The 14625-nt window shown below is 43.2% G+C and overlaps 1 protein-coding gene across 1 annotated transcript in view; it reads left to right on the top strand.

Moving 5' to 3' along the window:
• The window catches only part of LOC307231586 (Fanconi anemia group A protein homolog), a gene marked incomplete at both ends in the record, with an annotated part of 76119 nt that extends 61868 nt beyond the window's left edge, over positions 1 to 14251 (top strand). Inside the window, 6 exons of the mRNA XM_080002351.1 lie at positions 8337 to 8433; positions 12024 to 12248; positions 12453 to 12526; positions 12727 to 12861; positions 13029 to 13107; positions 14225 to 14251. Coding sequence (XP_079858477.1) covers positions 8337 to 8433; positions 12024 to 12248; positions 12453 to 12526; positions 12727 to 12861; positions 13029 to 13107; positions 14225 to 14251 — 637 coding nt within the window. The remainder of the gene's footprint in view (positions 1 to 8336; positions 8434 to 12023; positions 12249 to 12452; positions 12527 to 12726; positions 12862 to 13028; positions 13108 to 14224) is intronic.
• Positions 14252 to 14625: the final 374 nt, after the last annotated feature.

Raw genomic sequence — 14625 nt, 5'->3', positions numbered from 1 at the left:
GGCCAGGGTCACTGATGACCGTAACCCATCCCAAATCCAGCAGAGCCTTGTGTGTACCCATTTGTAACCTGCATGCTGTACATCCTTACTGGATTGGGAGAGGGCACTTGCCCCACCTCCATCAATGGGGACTCCTTTCAGACCAGGTTGTCTGCACCACCAGCACCCATGTCTCGGCATCTAAGGGGCCTCCTATGGGACCAGAACAGTGGATGCCGAGATTGAGTCTTGTGGACAGAAGTGGAGGAAGGGAGAGAGGGGTAAGAAGAGCAGGAAGCCTGTAACAATGCCAGGTTATTGTCGGTGAGGGGTAGCGAGTGTGGATGTAGGGCAGACCGTTGGCAATTCCGCCAATCTTTAATAATCATCAAAAACCACTTACAGTAACTCAGTCCGTAGTCCTTCCAAAAGACTTTCATGAGCACAGCTGCTTTTATTTTATCTTTTTCATATTTGTCGACCGCTGCCCACCCTCTCTTCAGAGGACAACATACCCATTTTTCATCAACTAATTAATCAATCATTACTGCTTCTCCAAGATGGGGGTAATCACCAAACACAAACAAAAACAGATTGAGAAAACCACACAATTAAGTCAACAAAAATCAGAACAGTTATGACTGTAATGACTATAACATAAAGAAAGATATATAATTATCTGGACAGTGTTCATGGGTGTATGTGAGGCAGGTGCTGACGGTGTGGGTGCATGCATGTGTGCGTGTGATGTCTACCCACTTGTGCACATGATTGCTCCCCCATTGATGATGTATTGAGTCAAAGCAGCCCAAAGCGGGACGCGAAGAGTCAAGCCACACCTATGCAGCCTAACCCACCACACATCTACCCCAAATGGCTAGTCCAGCAATCCCAAGTCTAGTTGCTTTTTTGTATGCTGACTTTTGTGTGGATGGCATTTAAATTGTGAGACATAATATGAGGCATAAGCAGCCCCAGGGACTAATGCGATTAAACAACAACACCCATTCGATCCCTCTTCCTAATGCTCAAGCTTTTCAAATGTCTGCTTATCACCTCAATTATACTGTATATGGCTGCATCCACTGCTGGCTCCCCACCTGCAGCTGATGCAAAAGCTCACCTACTACCACACCCTTTCCATCCTACCTCTTCCACCTTCACCTGAGGAGACCCAGTCCTTTCTGGAATCTGGAAAGACTTTGAGGCACGACTTACAGAGACTACGTGTCTCTGTAAGTCAGAAACCTGGGTTTCAGTCCCGGGTCAAATGACCCAGCAGATACAGGTTTTTATAGGCTCCAGCTCCGTAGCTCCAATCGGCTCTAATATGAACAGGACACCCGGGTTGGCCCGCTAATTTTGGCCCCTGTTGAAGTTCCAGACATTGGCGAGTTAATAGACAGGAATATCCTTGTATCATTCGATCATTTCATATCCCATTTAGAATCCAAAATCAAAACCAGAAGTTATTGACCTTTTTCCCACATGAGAGACAATGAAATGATGTGACCCCCACGCTCCCCGCCAGGCTTCAAGCCACTCCAGCATTGCCCCAGGCCAGTCTCCGAACCGGAGGAACGTCTCCGTTGCCTGCCACTGAACAGCCGGTGCACGCAGCACACATCAGGCGCTGCCGGTGGATATTCCATGCTACTTCCATTGTAGTCTTGTGTCGTTCATGAACGATCCGATTCTTTTGAACTTTTGTAGGAACGAAGGGAACCAAGTGTCACTGGGTGATGAGCCGTTTTTCTTTTTCCCAAGTTTTATAGTTTTATGTCGTTGTTTGTTTAAATTATTGTCTCCTCTACTGTTTTGTTCCCAATCACGCTGGAAACATGACACACCCCTTTTCTGGTGTGTTCATGACATGGAATGTGACTCATCAGAAAAAAACGGCATTTCTACTGGTTGGCAATTCCGTTATCTGGTAATTGCCAGTTTTTCACAGAGGAGAATCTTTTGAAGTCCGATGTATTTAAATCTCTCGGGTCATAATGTCCGCTGAAAATAATTCCAATCTAAGCTCAATTTGAATCAGTGCAGGGTGGATCATTTCAATAAACAACTCTGCAGATCTGTTCATTTCCGCGCTCGGCAAGTTGTAACGGAAAGCCAATCAGTTTGGACGATCTAAAGCTGATCTTAAAACGACTTATTTTGGTGTAAAAACGGTATGAGACTGAGCCCAGCAACCCTGTGGAGGAACCTCATTTTGGCTGCCTGTATCGGGGACCTTATTCTTTTGATCATGACCCAAATCTCATGACTATAGGTAAAGCTTGTACCAAACATTGACAGGTAAATTGTGAGCTTTGCCTCTTGGCTCACCACTACCGTCCAATATAGTGCCCGCATTACTCACTCATGCTCCCTCTTACCTTCACTCATGAATACAATTCTGATATACTTAAACTCTTCCAGCTGGGTCAGCTGCTCTTTCCACTCTGAGGGGGCAAGCAACCTTTTTCAAGGTGCTGACACTCATCCCCACCACTCCACACTTGGGTGCAAACTGCTCTAGTGAAAATTGTAGATCACAGGCAAAGATAAAAGAGATGCCACCCCCCCATCCTCCCAAACTGAATACACTCCAGCTATGGAATATGTCTGTCACAAAAAAATCACAAACAGAACAGAAATCAAGGCGCATCTTTGTCAGGGCCCAACACCCAGGTGAGCAGTTTTGACTTAATGTTGAGGATAAGAGCACAACTCTTGCTCAGGTTATCTATTGACCAAACAGCAGCCCCAGTACCCCATACTCCCGCAGTACCTCCTAGAGAACCCCTTGCGGCACATGGTTATTGGCTTTTTCCAAGTCCACCAAAGACATGTAGACCGGGTAAATTCCCTTGACCCCTCAATGATCCGTGAAAGTCAAAATAGTTGGTCCATTACATACGTTACCTACACGGCCAGAATCAAATCTGCATTGTTCCCAACCTGCTGCCAATCCCCTGATTAAAAACGGTATAAGCCCCTGGCATTTTGCCCCTGTAGTTTCCTGACTACCTTAAGGACTTCCACCAAAGAGATGGGTTCTGATCGCCTACAACAATCGGGCCCTGACTACTCAACGGAGGGTATTTCAGTTGAGTTTAGTAGTTCCTCAAAGTGTTCCTTCCAGCTTGTGACAATATCCTCAGACTCTCACTACCCAGTTGGGCTTCCCAGGTCTGTCTGGTAGTCTTCCCTGCTATCTGATCCAGCTCACCACCAGGTGGAGAATGGTAGACAGCTCTGCTCATTGCTTCACCCGTGTGTCGAGAACATAAGGGCTCAAATTCGATGAAACAATTACAAAGTCAATCGACCCTCGGTCCACGGTGCTCTGGTAGCAAGTACACTTACAGTATGAGCCTCCTTGTGTCAGCTATAATCGTGTTGTGCTACGACTATTTCTAAAATTTTGGAGATGAAGGGGAGATTTGAGATTGGCCTATAGTTGCTAAGACTCTCGGGATCAAGGTTGGGTTTATAAAGTAAGGGTCTAATCACAGATGTCTTAAAAGCCATAGGTATGGCATGGTCCGTAGCCTGGTGGTTGGGAACCTCTGCACTAGAGGACATTCCAACTCTGTCGGTAATGGTCGGGTGGCTTGGGACAGTGTACCTCGGCTCAGGCTCACGGATGACATCTTTAAATGCAGACCCCTCCGAAAAGTTAATTGGCTGCATATCTTTGCAGATAAAACGGGTAAATGTATTTGTCATCGTCGTTTCACGGGCAGCTGGTAATCCTCATGATGAAAGCGGTCATTCAGGGGACTGCCCATTATTGTTCCGAACGCCCATTATTCTGAAACCCCAATAGTCCCAAAAATGTTGGGTTAGAGATGGTTAAGTTCAGGTATAATCTTAGAGATGGTTAGGTTTGGGTATGAGATTAGAGATGGTAAGGGTTAGGGTGTTGTCCGTGTCCAGTAGGACATGTGTAATGGGACATTTTTCAGACATTTTCAGAAATAATGGGCTGCCAGAACAATGGTTTGGCACGGTCATTCGTGCCTGCGTTGGCCGCGTTGTGACAGAAATCCAGTGATGCCAGTGGAGCAGCAGAGCGCACAGAGCGGCGTACGGACAAAGCTCATTCACTTGCACGCACAAAGAGGTTGTATGTGGACTTATGCGCTCAACATTTTTATGGAGGAAAAAAAAAAGGAATTCCTGCTGAAACACTGCATATTTTTTTCAAACGTTAATTTACAGATTCAAACATCATATTTTTTTACAATTCAAATAGCATTAGAATATCAAACCATCGTTTGACAGCCCTAGAAAGGGGGTCCCAAAATTGGAAACGGCTCTTTAATTAACTTTCCAGGGAGTCTGTCAAGTAAGCATGTTGTCTGTTGTCTGTTTTTCTGCAGTTACCAACTTTGAAAGGGTGTGAAGAGATACTGTATCAAGGTGTGAAAACCTATCTAAGACTTATGAGAACTTATCTAAGTTTTGTGATTATTTTTATTAAGACAAATTCGCCGCCACTTGCGGCCGTCTGAGCGAGCGCCTATGTGCGTTGCAAAGACATTTCACTGCATATATGTATGAACGTATGTACTGTATATGTATGTGACTGTATGTATGTGAAATAAACCTCTTGAATCTACCCTGGAAATATACTCAGTTATGGCTAACAAAAAAGAGAATGTTTGTAGTTCAGTAAACTATCGTTCCAGGGCTGACGGGACATTTCAAGCTTAGTCACATGCCATTTGTGCTCAAGCTTCCTACAGGATTGCTGAATTGCTTGGGTTTCATCTGTAACCCAAGGTGTTGGTTTCCTAGTATGCAATTTTATTCTTAGTGTGCTAATAAGTCTAAAGCAGGGGTCTCAAATTACCGTCCTGTTAGACAATTTGATACGGCCCCCCGTATGTTTAAAATGTATTAAGTCCATCCCGCAAATACATATTTTATTCTTTCCCATTTTTATTTGTTATTTTATTTAACTTTTATTTCAAAGTAATCATTACAAATTCTAGCAAGGCTGCAAAATTGAAGCATGAAAATTGACTTTATTTCACATTTAACATTTACCAAGCTGTGCCCAACTGCACAACTTGTCAACATAAACACTTTAGATTGGACCAACAGCGGCACACCTGACACCTTACAGTAGGGCTGGACCTGACTCAGTCAAGGATATTATATTGAGTTTCAGTGTTGATTTAGACGACGTTAATAGTCAAGTCCAACAGATTTAAACTCTATAAATACATTAAGACAGCTTTATCTGATGCCCATGGACATGGATTTGTTGGACTCATCATGTCTGAATAATCGGTAGCACACGGGTATTCCTGGTTAAACAAAACGTTAAACTTCTTTATTTTGTAAAATGAATGAATGAATTAATTGATTAATTGATTAATTAATTGATTAATTACAAAATTAAACATTTTTATTCAGTCTTTTCATGCACAAAACCAATTATTTAATGTGGTAGATAAATTAAATCATATGGGTCCTATGCATCCGTGACTTTGCTAAGTCTTTGAGAAATGTTTGCGGCATATAATTCTCACTTTATTTTATTTCCAAAACAAGTCCTCTTTAATAAAATGGGTAGTCACTGCCATAAGCTTCCATTTGCTGTGATGTCCACAGTGAAACTTACTGTTGCACTAGATTTTAAAACTCGCAATATTTATATTTTATAGTTCCCTTTATTGTATTTATTATTCAATATTGTAATATACTCTGTGAATTTTTTTAAGATGTTTATTGTGTTATTGTAATGCACATTGAATATATTCTCCACATTGAACTTGAATAAGTCAGAACTTAAATCCAGACTGGCTGACGCCCATCTACAAGCCATTCTGAGAGTGCCCACTGTCTCATCAGAAACAGCCAGGTGTCTAGCAGCAAAAGTTTGGCAAGTTGTGCTTAAATGACTGTATATAGTTTATTATCTTTTAGAGTTAATTATAGTTCAAGTTCAAGAAATTATTTGTCACATACATACACATACGGTCATACATACTGTATATGCATTGAAATGTAATGACACCCGGTGATTACACACAATAAGCTCGAAAAATACTCAAATGTGCGTATATAGTTCATTATATTTGTTTAAAAACCTGGCCGGTAGCCCCCAGGTAATTTGAGTTTGAGACCTCTGGTCTAGAGTATTATAGAGGGCCACATTCAATTTATTTGTAAGGTTATCAGTGGGGCCTTCCTGAAATGGGAAGGATGCAATAGCCTTGGGCACACAGAAAGTGCTGTTGTAGTTAAGGCCTTAGAGATCTGCTCAGTATGCTGGCAGATTTCAAAATTTGAAAATGAAATAGAGGTCAGACATAGAGGCGGTATCATGGAGAACCTCTATGTGAGCGGCATCAACGCCTCAGGTTAGTACACGGTCAATAGTGTTACCATTACTATGAGTCGGTTTGTGTACAGTATTAGCTTTGTAAAGCCAAATGTATCAATTATTGTCTGGAATGTAATGTCACTAGCCTGGGTCTGGTGAGTCCGTACCTCACAACCTGCCGCACAAGCTCCTTCCCCGCCAGAGAAAATGTTCCACAATGTCGAATGCCAGTTTCCATTGCTGGGGTCGAGCACACCTAGGCCCACACTGCCTCTACCACCAAGAGACATTGCCCCCAACTCGGCCTTGCACCCGACCCTGATGATTCGCCTTATGGGTGGTGGCACGCTCTGCCTAACTGTTCCCAGGTGTGACTCCAGAAGTGGAGTCCAATTAATAAAGTAACTAAAGTAATGTATGCTGCAGGTTTTTATTTGATACTATTAACACCTACAATGTTAACAGTGCAGTGTTTCCTCATTGCCAGTTTTAAATTTGTTTTTTTTTAATTGTAACAACATTCACTCTAAATCAGCCATGAATGCTTGCTCTTCAATGTGACCTCGCTATGGGCCTTTTAAAATCCCATCCCAGGAGTCCTGGATTTTGTCCCAGGTGCACTCTGGTCCTTTTTAATTTTCTCCCGGGGGCCTGAGGTGATACAGCGGACTGATGACCTTATGCCCAAATGAACGTGTTGTGTCTCACAACAACAGTGAATCCAGGCACATGGCACAACCATTGCTGTTGATGCATCACTAATTGCTATTGTTGAAATTGGACATTTGAGAGGGAGACGTCTCTTGAGTCCTTATTATGAATGTGTTCCATTTGCATCTTGTTTTGTTGTTCGGACAAGTTTATCAGGTCATCGTAATATTAAACAGATATGTCAGGACTTCAGCCTGTGTTTGTGTTGGTCTGTGAATTGTCCGTACTCACGTTGAGCCTCACCCATGAACAGTGCGCCACACAAATCTGTGCTGAAATCATGTCTACGCACATTTTAAGCAAAAATTTGGGATCCATTAATATGTTCTTATATTAATTTGTGCCTCAGACCACTTACGCACAAATCATAAAGATGTTGTTGTGAACTTTAATATTTATCTAAATGTAATTGGCATATTAGATCCACAATTATTAAAAATTAGTAAATGCACAATATACAATATTCTTATTCAATATAAAACTACATTTTTTTCACAACAAATAATAATCCGGCACCTATTATTTTCCTTCTTTGCGTATCTTGTTTATTTTATATATTTTTTTCTTACAAGATTCTTCAATTAACTTGTGACCTTTACACACACAGGCTTCACCAGAATTCACATTTATCTCCAAGCAGGTGTGACAATGGCGTATTTAGCCATATGGTTATATTTATGGCTATTGCTGGATGCGCCTTATAAAGAGACTGCATCTTTAGAGATCACCAGGATGTGTTTACTGTGTGAGTGTGATCAATGCCTGATCACCTGGTTTCAACTGGCAAGAGAAGGCCCTTCTTTTATTAATAATTTTGTATTTGTATTATATTATTAGATATTTAATCACTGGGGCTGCAACTCAATCACCAGACTAACTGCGCCCACCCTTGCCAGTCCTCGCACCATTGGCTTCCTGGGTCCTCTGTACTGCCATCCCTGTATGCACAGGGCATGATAGGATGTTCATTGTATCATGCACGACACCTGTATGGAAGCACCTGCATTTGTTAGGTTTCTCAACTTCAGTTTTTCCTTTCATTTGTCACCCGTCCGTACATATAACACATAAAAATGTATCAAATATAAAAAATGTTTTATATTCATATAATTTCCTTATAACAAAGAGCACCAGACAGCTGTGTAGAGGGGATGTCCAACATGATTAACCCCCAACAGCGTGATCTTGTTTCACTCTTATCACTGTTACTTATACTTACGCTAGAATATTGATATCAGAATTCCTTGACCCCTACCTCGGACTGTAATGTTAACTCAAACATCTTTCTTTAATAAGATTGTTGTTGTCTCCTCAGGATCTGCATGACTGTCATATGCTACGGGATCTGCAGAGGCGACTCACTATCGCGACAAGAGCAGCAGGACTACATACCAACAGGCCTCTTCAAGAAGGTATCACAGATGTAGGAATTAGGGTACCAGGGATAGGGTTATAGGTAAGAAGCAATGACACCCAAATCTGATTTGGGGTTTTGATACATGTGCAGTTAAAACAAAGATTAACTGATGGAGTGTGCAACAACAGATGCCGAAAGAGTGACAAACGGCTACAGCTTTTGAAGAACACAGTTCACTGCTTCTTTTGCTTTGATGCACCAGATTCCATCTGCTTTTTAAGCAAATTCAAGAGTTTAGAATGGCCTTACCTTCCAAGAGCATAGCATAGACTACCACAGCATAGTGCAGACTACTCTTAACTGCATGTGCTGTACCCAAGAATGACCTGTGACAATTCTTCTTATTTTCCTTGTGGAATAGGTAGGAATACTGAAATGACTGTTTTCATATAGGCACATTTCTGCTTGGGAAGAGTTAGTGCTTTTAAGAGAATCCTGCATTCCGTTAGACAAAGATCCACTTTTGTGGATAGTCTGAATCACAATGCAAGGCGGCACCCCAAAACTGTAGCCAGACAGTCTGCTTGAATAAATTTACATTTATTCAATGCCCTTGATAGTGTTGAATACCAAATTCAGTCAGAATGCATACTCCTATTACCTACCTCCTATTACCTACTAAATGCTCATCATCATCGAGAGTAGGAACTTTGAACGTTGGCACAATGAAGGGTAAAGAGAGCTGGCTGACATGATGGAGAGAAGGAAGGTAGATGTACTATGTGTACAAGAGACCAGGTGGAAGGGGAGTAAGGCCAGGAGTATCGGAGCTGGGTACAAACTGTTCTACCATGGAGTGGATGGCAGGAGAAATGGGGTAGGGATAGTCTTGAAGGAAGAATATGTCAACAGTGTTTTGGAGGTGACGAGAGTGTCGGGCAGAGTGATGAGCATGAAGCTGGAAATTGGTGGGGTGATAATGAATGTGGTCAGTGCATATGCTCCCCAAGTTGGGTGTGAGATGGATGAGAAAGAAGGATTCTTTAGTGAGTTGGATGTAGTGGTGGAGAGTGTCCCCAAGGGAGAGAGAGTGGTCGTTGGCGCAGATCTCAATGGGCATGTTGGCGAAGGGATCAGAGACAAAGGTGACGAGAAGGTGATGGGTAGGTATGGTGTCAAGGAGGGGAATGTGGAAGGACAGATGGTTGTGGATATGGTTGGTTGTGGATTTTGCCAAAAGGATGGAATTGGCTGTTGTGAATACGTATTTCAAGAAGAGGGAGGAACACAGGGTGACATACAAGAGTGGAGGAAGGTGCACACCGACTCATGTGCAAACTGAAAGAGATTAGCGACTGCAAAGTGGTGGTAGGGGAGTGTGTTGATTGGCAGCTTCGTATGTTGGTCTGTAGGATGACTCTGGGGGCCAAGAAGAGGAAGAGAGTGAAATAAGAGCCAAAGATAAAATGGTGGAAGTTGAAAAAGGAGGAGTGCTGCATGCGTTTTAGGGAAGGGGTAAGGCAGGCAATAGGTGGGAATGAAAAGTTAGCAGATGACTTGGAAACAACTGCAGAAGTGGTGAGGGAGACGGCCAAGAAGGTACTTGGTGTATCATGCGGGAAGAGGAAGGAAGACAAGGACTCTTGGTGGTGGAATTAGGATGTACAGGAGAGCATAGAGGGATAGTCAGAGATTAAGAAAGTAGACAGGAGTACAATCTGGTGCGGCGCAAGGCGAAGAGAGAAGTGGCAAAGGAAAAGGCATATGACGAGTTGTATGCGAGGTTGGACAGTAAGGAAGGAGAAAAGGACTTGTACCGAATGGCAAGACAAAGGGACCAAGCTGGAAAGGATGTACAGCAGGTTAGGGTGATGAAGGATAATGATGGGAATGTGCTGACTAGTAAGGAGAGTGTGTTGAGAAGGTGGAAGGAGTACTTTGAGGAGTTGATGAGTGAAGAAAATGAGAGGGAGAGAAAAGTGGATGATGTGGGGATAGTGGATCAAGAAGTGCAGCAAATTAGCAAGGATGAGGTGAGAATAGCATTAAAGAAGATGAAGAGTGGAAAGGCAGTTAGCCCAGATGACATACCTGGGGAAGCATGGAAATGTTTAGGTGAGATGGCAGTGGCATTCCTGGAAAGGAAGAGGATGCCGGAGGAGTGGAGAAGACGTGTACTGGTACCTATCTTCAAGAATAAGGGAGACGTAAAGAGCTGTAGTAACTATAGGGGAATAAAGTTGATCAGCACAGCATGAAGCTATGGGAAAGGTAGTGGAGGCTAGGCTAAGAGGAGAGGTGGGGATCAGCGAGCAGCAGTATGGTTTCATGCCAGGAAAGAGTACTACAGATGCAATGTTTGCTTTAAGAATGCTTATGGAGAAGTACAAGGAAGGCCAGAGGGAGTTGCGCTGCGTCTTTGTGGATTTAGAGAAAGCATACGATAGGTTGCCGAGAGAGGAAGTGTGGTATTGCATGAGGAGGTCGGGGGTGGCAGAGAAGTAGGTAAGAATGGTACAGGATATGTATGAGGGCAGACAGACAGTAGTAAGGTGTGCAGTAGACGTGATGAAGGCATTCAAAGTGGAGGTGGGATTGCATCAAGGATCAGCTCTGAGCCCTTTCTTGTTTGCAATGGTGATGGACAGGTTAACAGATGAAATCAGGCAGGAGTCTTGGTGGACTATGATGTTCGCGGATGACATTGAGGAAAGCCTGGAGAAGTGGAGGCATGCATTAGAGAAAAGTCAGCAGGGGTAAGACAGAATACATGTGTCTGAATGGGAAGGAGGGCGGAGAAAAGCTGAGAATGCAAGGAGTGGAGGTGAAGAAGGTGGATGAGTTCAAGTACTTGGGGTCGACCATCCAAAGCAGAGGAGAGTGCAGGAGAGAGGTGAAGAAGAGAGTACAGGCAGGGTGGAGTGGATGGAGAAGAGTGTCCGGAGTGATCTGTGACAGAAGGGTTCCAGCCAGAGTGAAGGGGAAGGTCTACAGGACGGTAGTGAGACCAGCCATGTTGTAGGGTTTAGAGGCGGTGGCACTGACAAAAAGGCAGGTGGCTGAACTGGAGGTGGCAGAGTTGAGGATGTTGAGATTGTCATTGGGAGTGACAAGAAAGGACAGGACTAAGAATGAGTACATTAGAGGGACAGCTCAGGTTGGACAGTTTGGTGGAAAAGTGAGAGAGGCCAGATTGAGATGGTTTGGACACGTGTGTAGGAGAGATGAGAGTTACATTGGGAGAAGGAGGCTGAGGATGGAGCTGCCAGGCAAGAGGAAAAGAGGAAGGCCAAAGAGAAGGTTTATGGATGTGGTGAGGAAGGACATGCAGGCGGTTGGTGTATGGGTGGAAGATGCGCAGAACAGAAGGTATTGGAGGCAGATGATCCACTGTGACGACCCCGAACGGGAGCAGCCGAAAGAAAAAGAAGAATGTAATTAGGCTCATATTGAAAGTCGATATCTGTGAACTACTTTAAACAGCAGTGGTTCTGAGTGCTGCCAGGTATATACTGTATAATAGTCTATATACCTGCATATGCAGTTAGAGTTACATATGTAATTATACATATACCGGAAGTGGTAAGAAGGCTCAATAATGGTTCTGCACTGAACTAAATGCATGTGTGTTTGCTGTACACTCAGTTGCTGTACATCGTACCGCGGCTGTTGCCTGAAGCTCGCAGGTCTCTGCTGAGCGCCAAAGGTCTCGAGACGCCAGCGTTGCCCGACGTCGGATGCCCGGGCCAGAATCTCCCCGGGCTGTGGGGGAGCGCCGTGGACACCAGCACCACTGCGTGGAGGAAGTCTGCACTGCAGCTGTGGAGGCACAGCACCTTCCAGCAGCTCGCACAGCTCCCGCAGCATCAGGTGACGCGGAAGCAGAGTTTAACCTGCCAGACAGGGAGTCCACCGTTTCTCCAGCTGTTGACAATAATGTGTTGGGTTTTGACCTTGACCCTTAACGATCTAAAATGAGCATGTGTTGATCCCGGTAAATCAACTGGAACTGGTTGACTGATTATATTCTGTGTAAATATCATGCTGCCACTCATTGTTGGTTATTTTTTGAAGTTGACCTTCTCAGAGTGGCTGGCCATAGAGCTGAGAGTACAGAGGAATGAAGATGTACTGCCCGACGCCGATAGGTAGGGCCCGACTGCACGCAAAATGCTTCTGCAGCCGAAAACGCACACATTTGATCTTTGTGTGCGTGCGTGCGTGTGTGTGCGCGCACGTGTGTGCATGCGTGCGCTTGTTTTACTATACTTGTGAGGCCTCAAAATTGACTATTCGGTATTTACTCAGACTTCCCTTTGATACCAGTACAAGTATGTGTGTGATGCAGGCAGGAGTACCAGCAGTGGTCTTGCCTGGAGGTCTATCTGCCTCGTCCTGTGGAGAGGGGGGGCTGCGGAGGAGACTTGAGGACACTCTGCACTCACATCCTCAACGGCATCATGGACCAGCAGCCTTTAATTACGTAATGATTTACCACACGTACCACCACGTAATGTTTTACCACAACCGGGCTGTTTGTTTTGATGTCGGTAGATACATTGCTTAACAAGTGTTCAATGTGTGGTTAAGCACACGCTATTTGGGGAAGAGGGACTGTGGGGTTACTGTACTGTATGTTTTATTTTACAGAAGCAAGAATGAGAAGAGTGCAGGGCCCAGACCCTCTGACACAGGCACATGTCTGCCAGATATCCTATCCAGATTACAGGTAGGTGTGTGTGTGTGTGTGTGTGTGTGTGTGTGTGTGTGTGTGTGTGTGTGTGTGTGTGTGTGTGTGTGTGTGTGTGTGTGTGTGTGTGTGTGTGTGTGTGTGTGTGTGTGTGTGTGTGTGTGTGTGTGTGAGATGTTACAGCTCTCGTTTGGGGTCATACAAAACCCATTATTTTCCAACATACCCCCAGTTTAATTTAATTTAAAAAAAAACCCATTTGGTGTGTTCTTGATAGATAGAACCTTCCGTCCATACCCGGAGAGAAATTGAGGAACAACAATTTAACAGTGGTTAAATAATGTTTTTGCTGCCTAAACAATGGGTATTAATTATGAAATTAGAGCAGAAAGAATTTGTGAGAATTGTGAGAATCTCACAACCAGGAAAATGTAGTATGTACAGTGAAAATTGAAATAAATGTCATCGCATGTTATAATGATTACAATTTTAACTTTTTTTTTTTTTTTTTTTTGTTGAATATTGTAGTATTTTTGTTTTCATATTGGGAAATGTTATCCCCTGCCACGCTTAGGTTTCCCTCTCCCCCTTTCAACACCACTTACACCATTAACTTGTTTTTCCTTCCTTTCACATAATTCAACAGCACTTTAGCGAGAGAATGCCCAACCCTTGAATGTGTCTCACATGTCGCTTCTTTCTATTTTCCTGAATGTCGATTGAAAGTTGGTCAGATATATGGGTGTACAGTATATACAAATACCTAGTTATGAAAAGAAAGATAATCTCACACATTATTTTCACCCAATGTCCCCCTATGTTTGTTATTTTAACATGAAACAATCACAACAACAACCAATATCACGCACACAACTTGCACAGGCACTGGAAATAATAAAAGTAGTATTATTATTGATAATAGTAATAATAATAATAGTAGTAGTAGTAGTAGTAGTAATAATAATATAAATACACCGGTATCTCTCAGGTAATGTGTACATTTCCAGCTTTTAGGAAGTCCATGTATTGTTTCCAAACTAGAACAGTCTTTCTGCTTTCCCTTAGCAACGTACTGTATGTCCATCTTTCCAGTCCCATACAACCTGAAAGCTCCCGTATCCACATTCCCAGTGATGGAGCATCCGTGCTCTTCCAGCACAATGCAATTGCTCTTCTGGCTTGAAAGTCCAGAGTCCAGAAGTTTTGTCTGTTTTGATGTTTGTATCAAGTCCTCAGGGTTTATACCAAGCACACAGGTTGGTATTTAAAGGGACACTGATTTGAAAAAAGCTCTGACAAACATTTTAGAACACTCTTCCACAAGATTTGAATGTTTGGACCCATAGAGAGTGAAATAGGGCACCCTTCTCATCTAAGCACTTCGTACAAGTATCTGGAATGTTAGGAGGTACATTCTGGTGAGCCATTTATAATTGAAGTAAATCAAACCTTGTATTCATTTGTGCTTTTGTGCATTTAAACAAGCATTTTTCCAATCTACCTCGTGAATGTCGTCTTGCATGTCTGTTTTCCAAGCATTTAGTTTATCTAGTGTTG

This window comes from Zeus faber (assembly GCF_960531495.2).
Source record: "Zeus faber genome assembly, chromosome: 6".
Taxonomy (NCBI): Eukaryota; Metazoa; Chordata; class Actinopteri; order Zeiformes; family Zeidae; genus Zeus; species Zeus faber.
The sequence above is the reverse complement of the archived record's forward strand: the minus strand, read 5'-3'. Positions and strand labels throughout refer to the sequence as shown.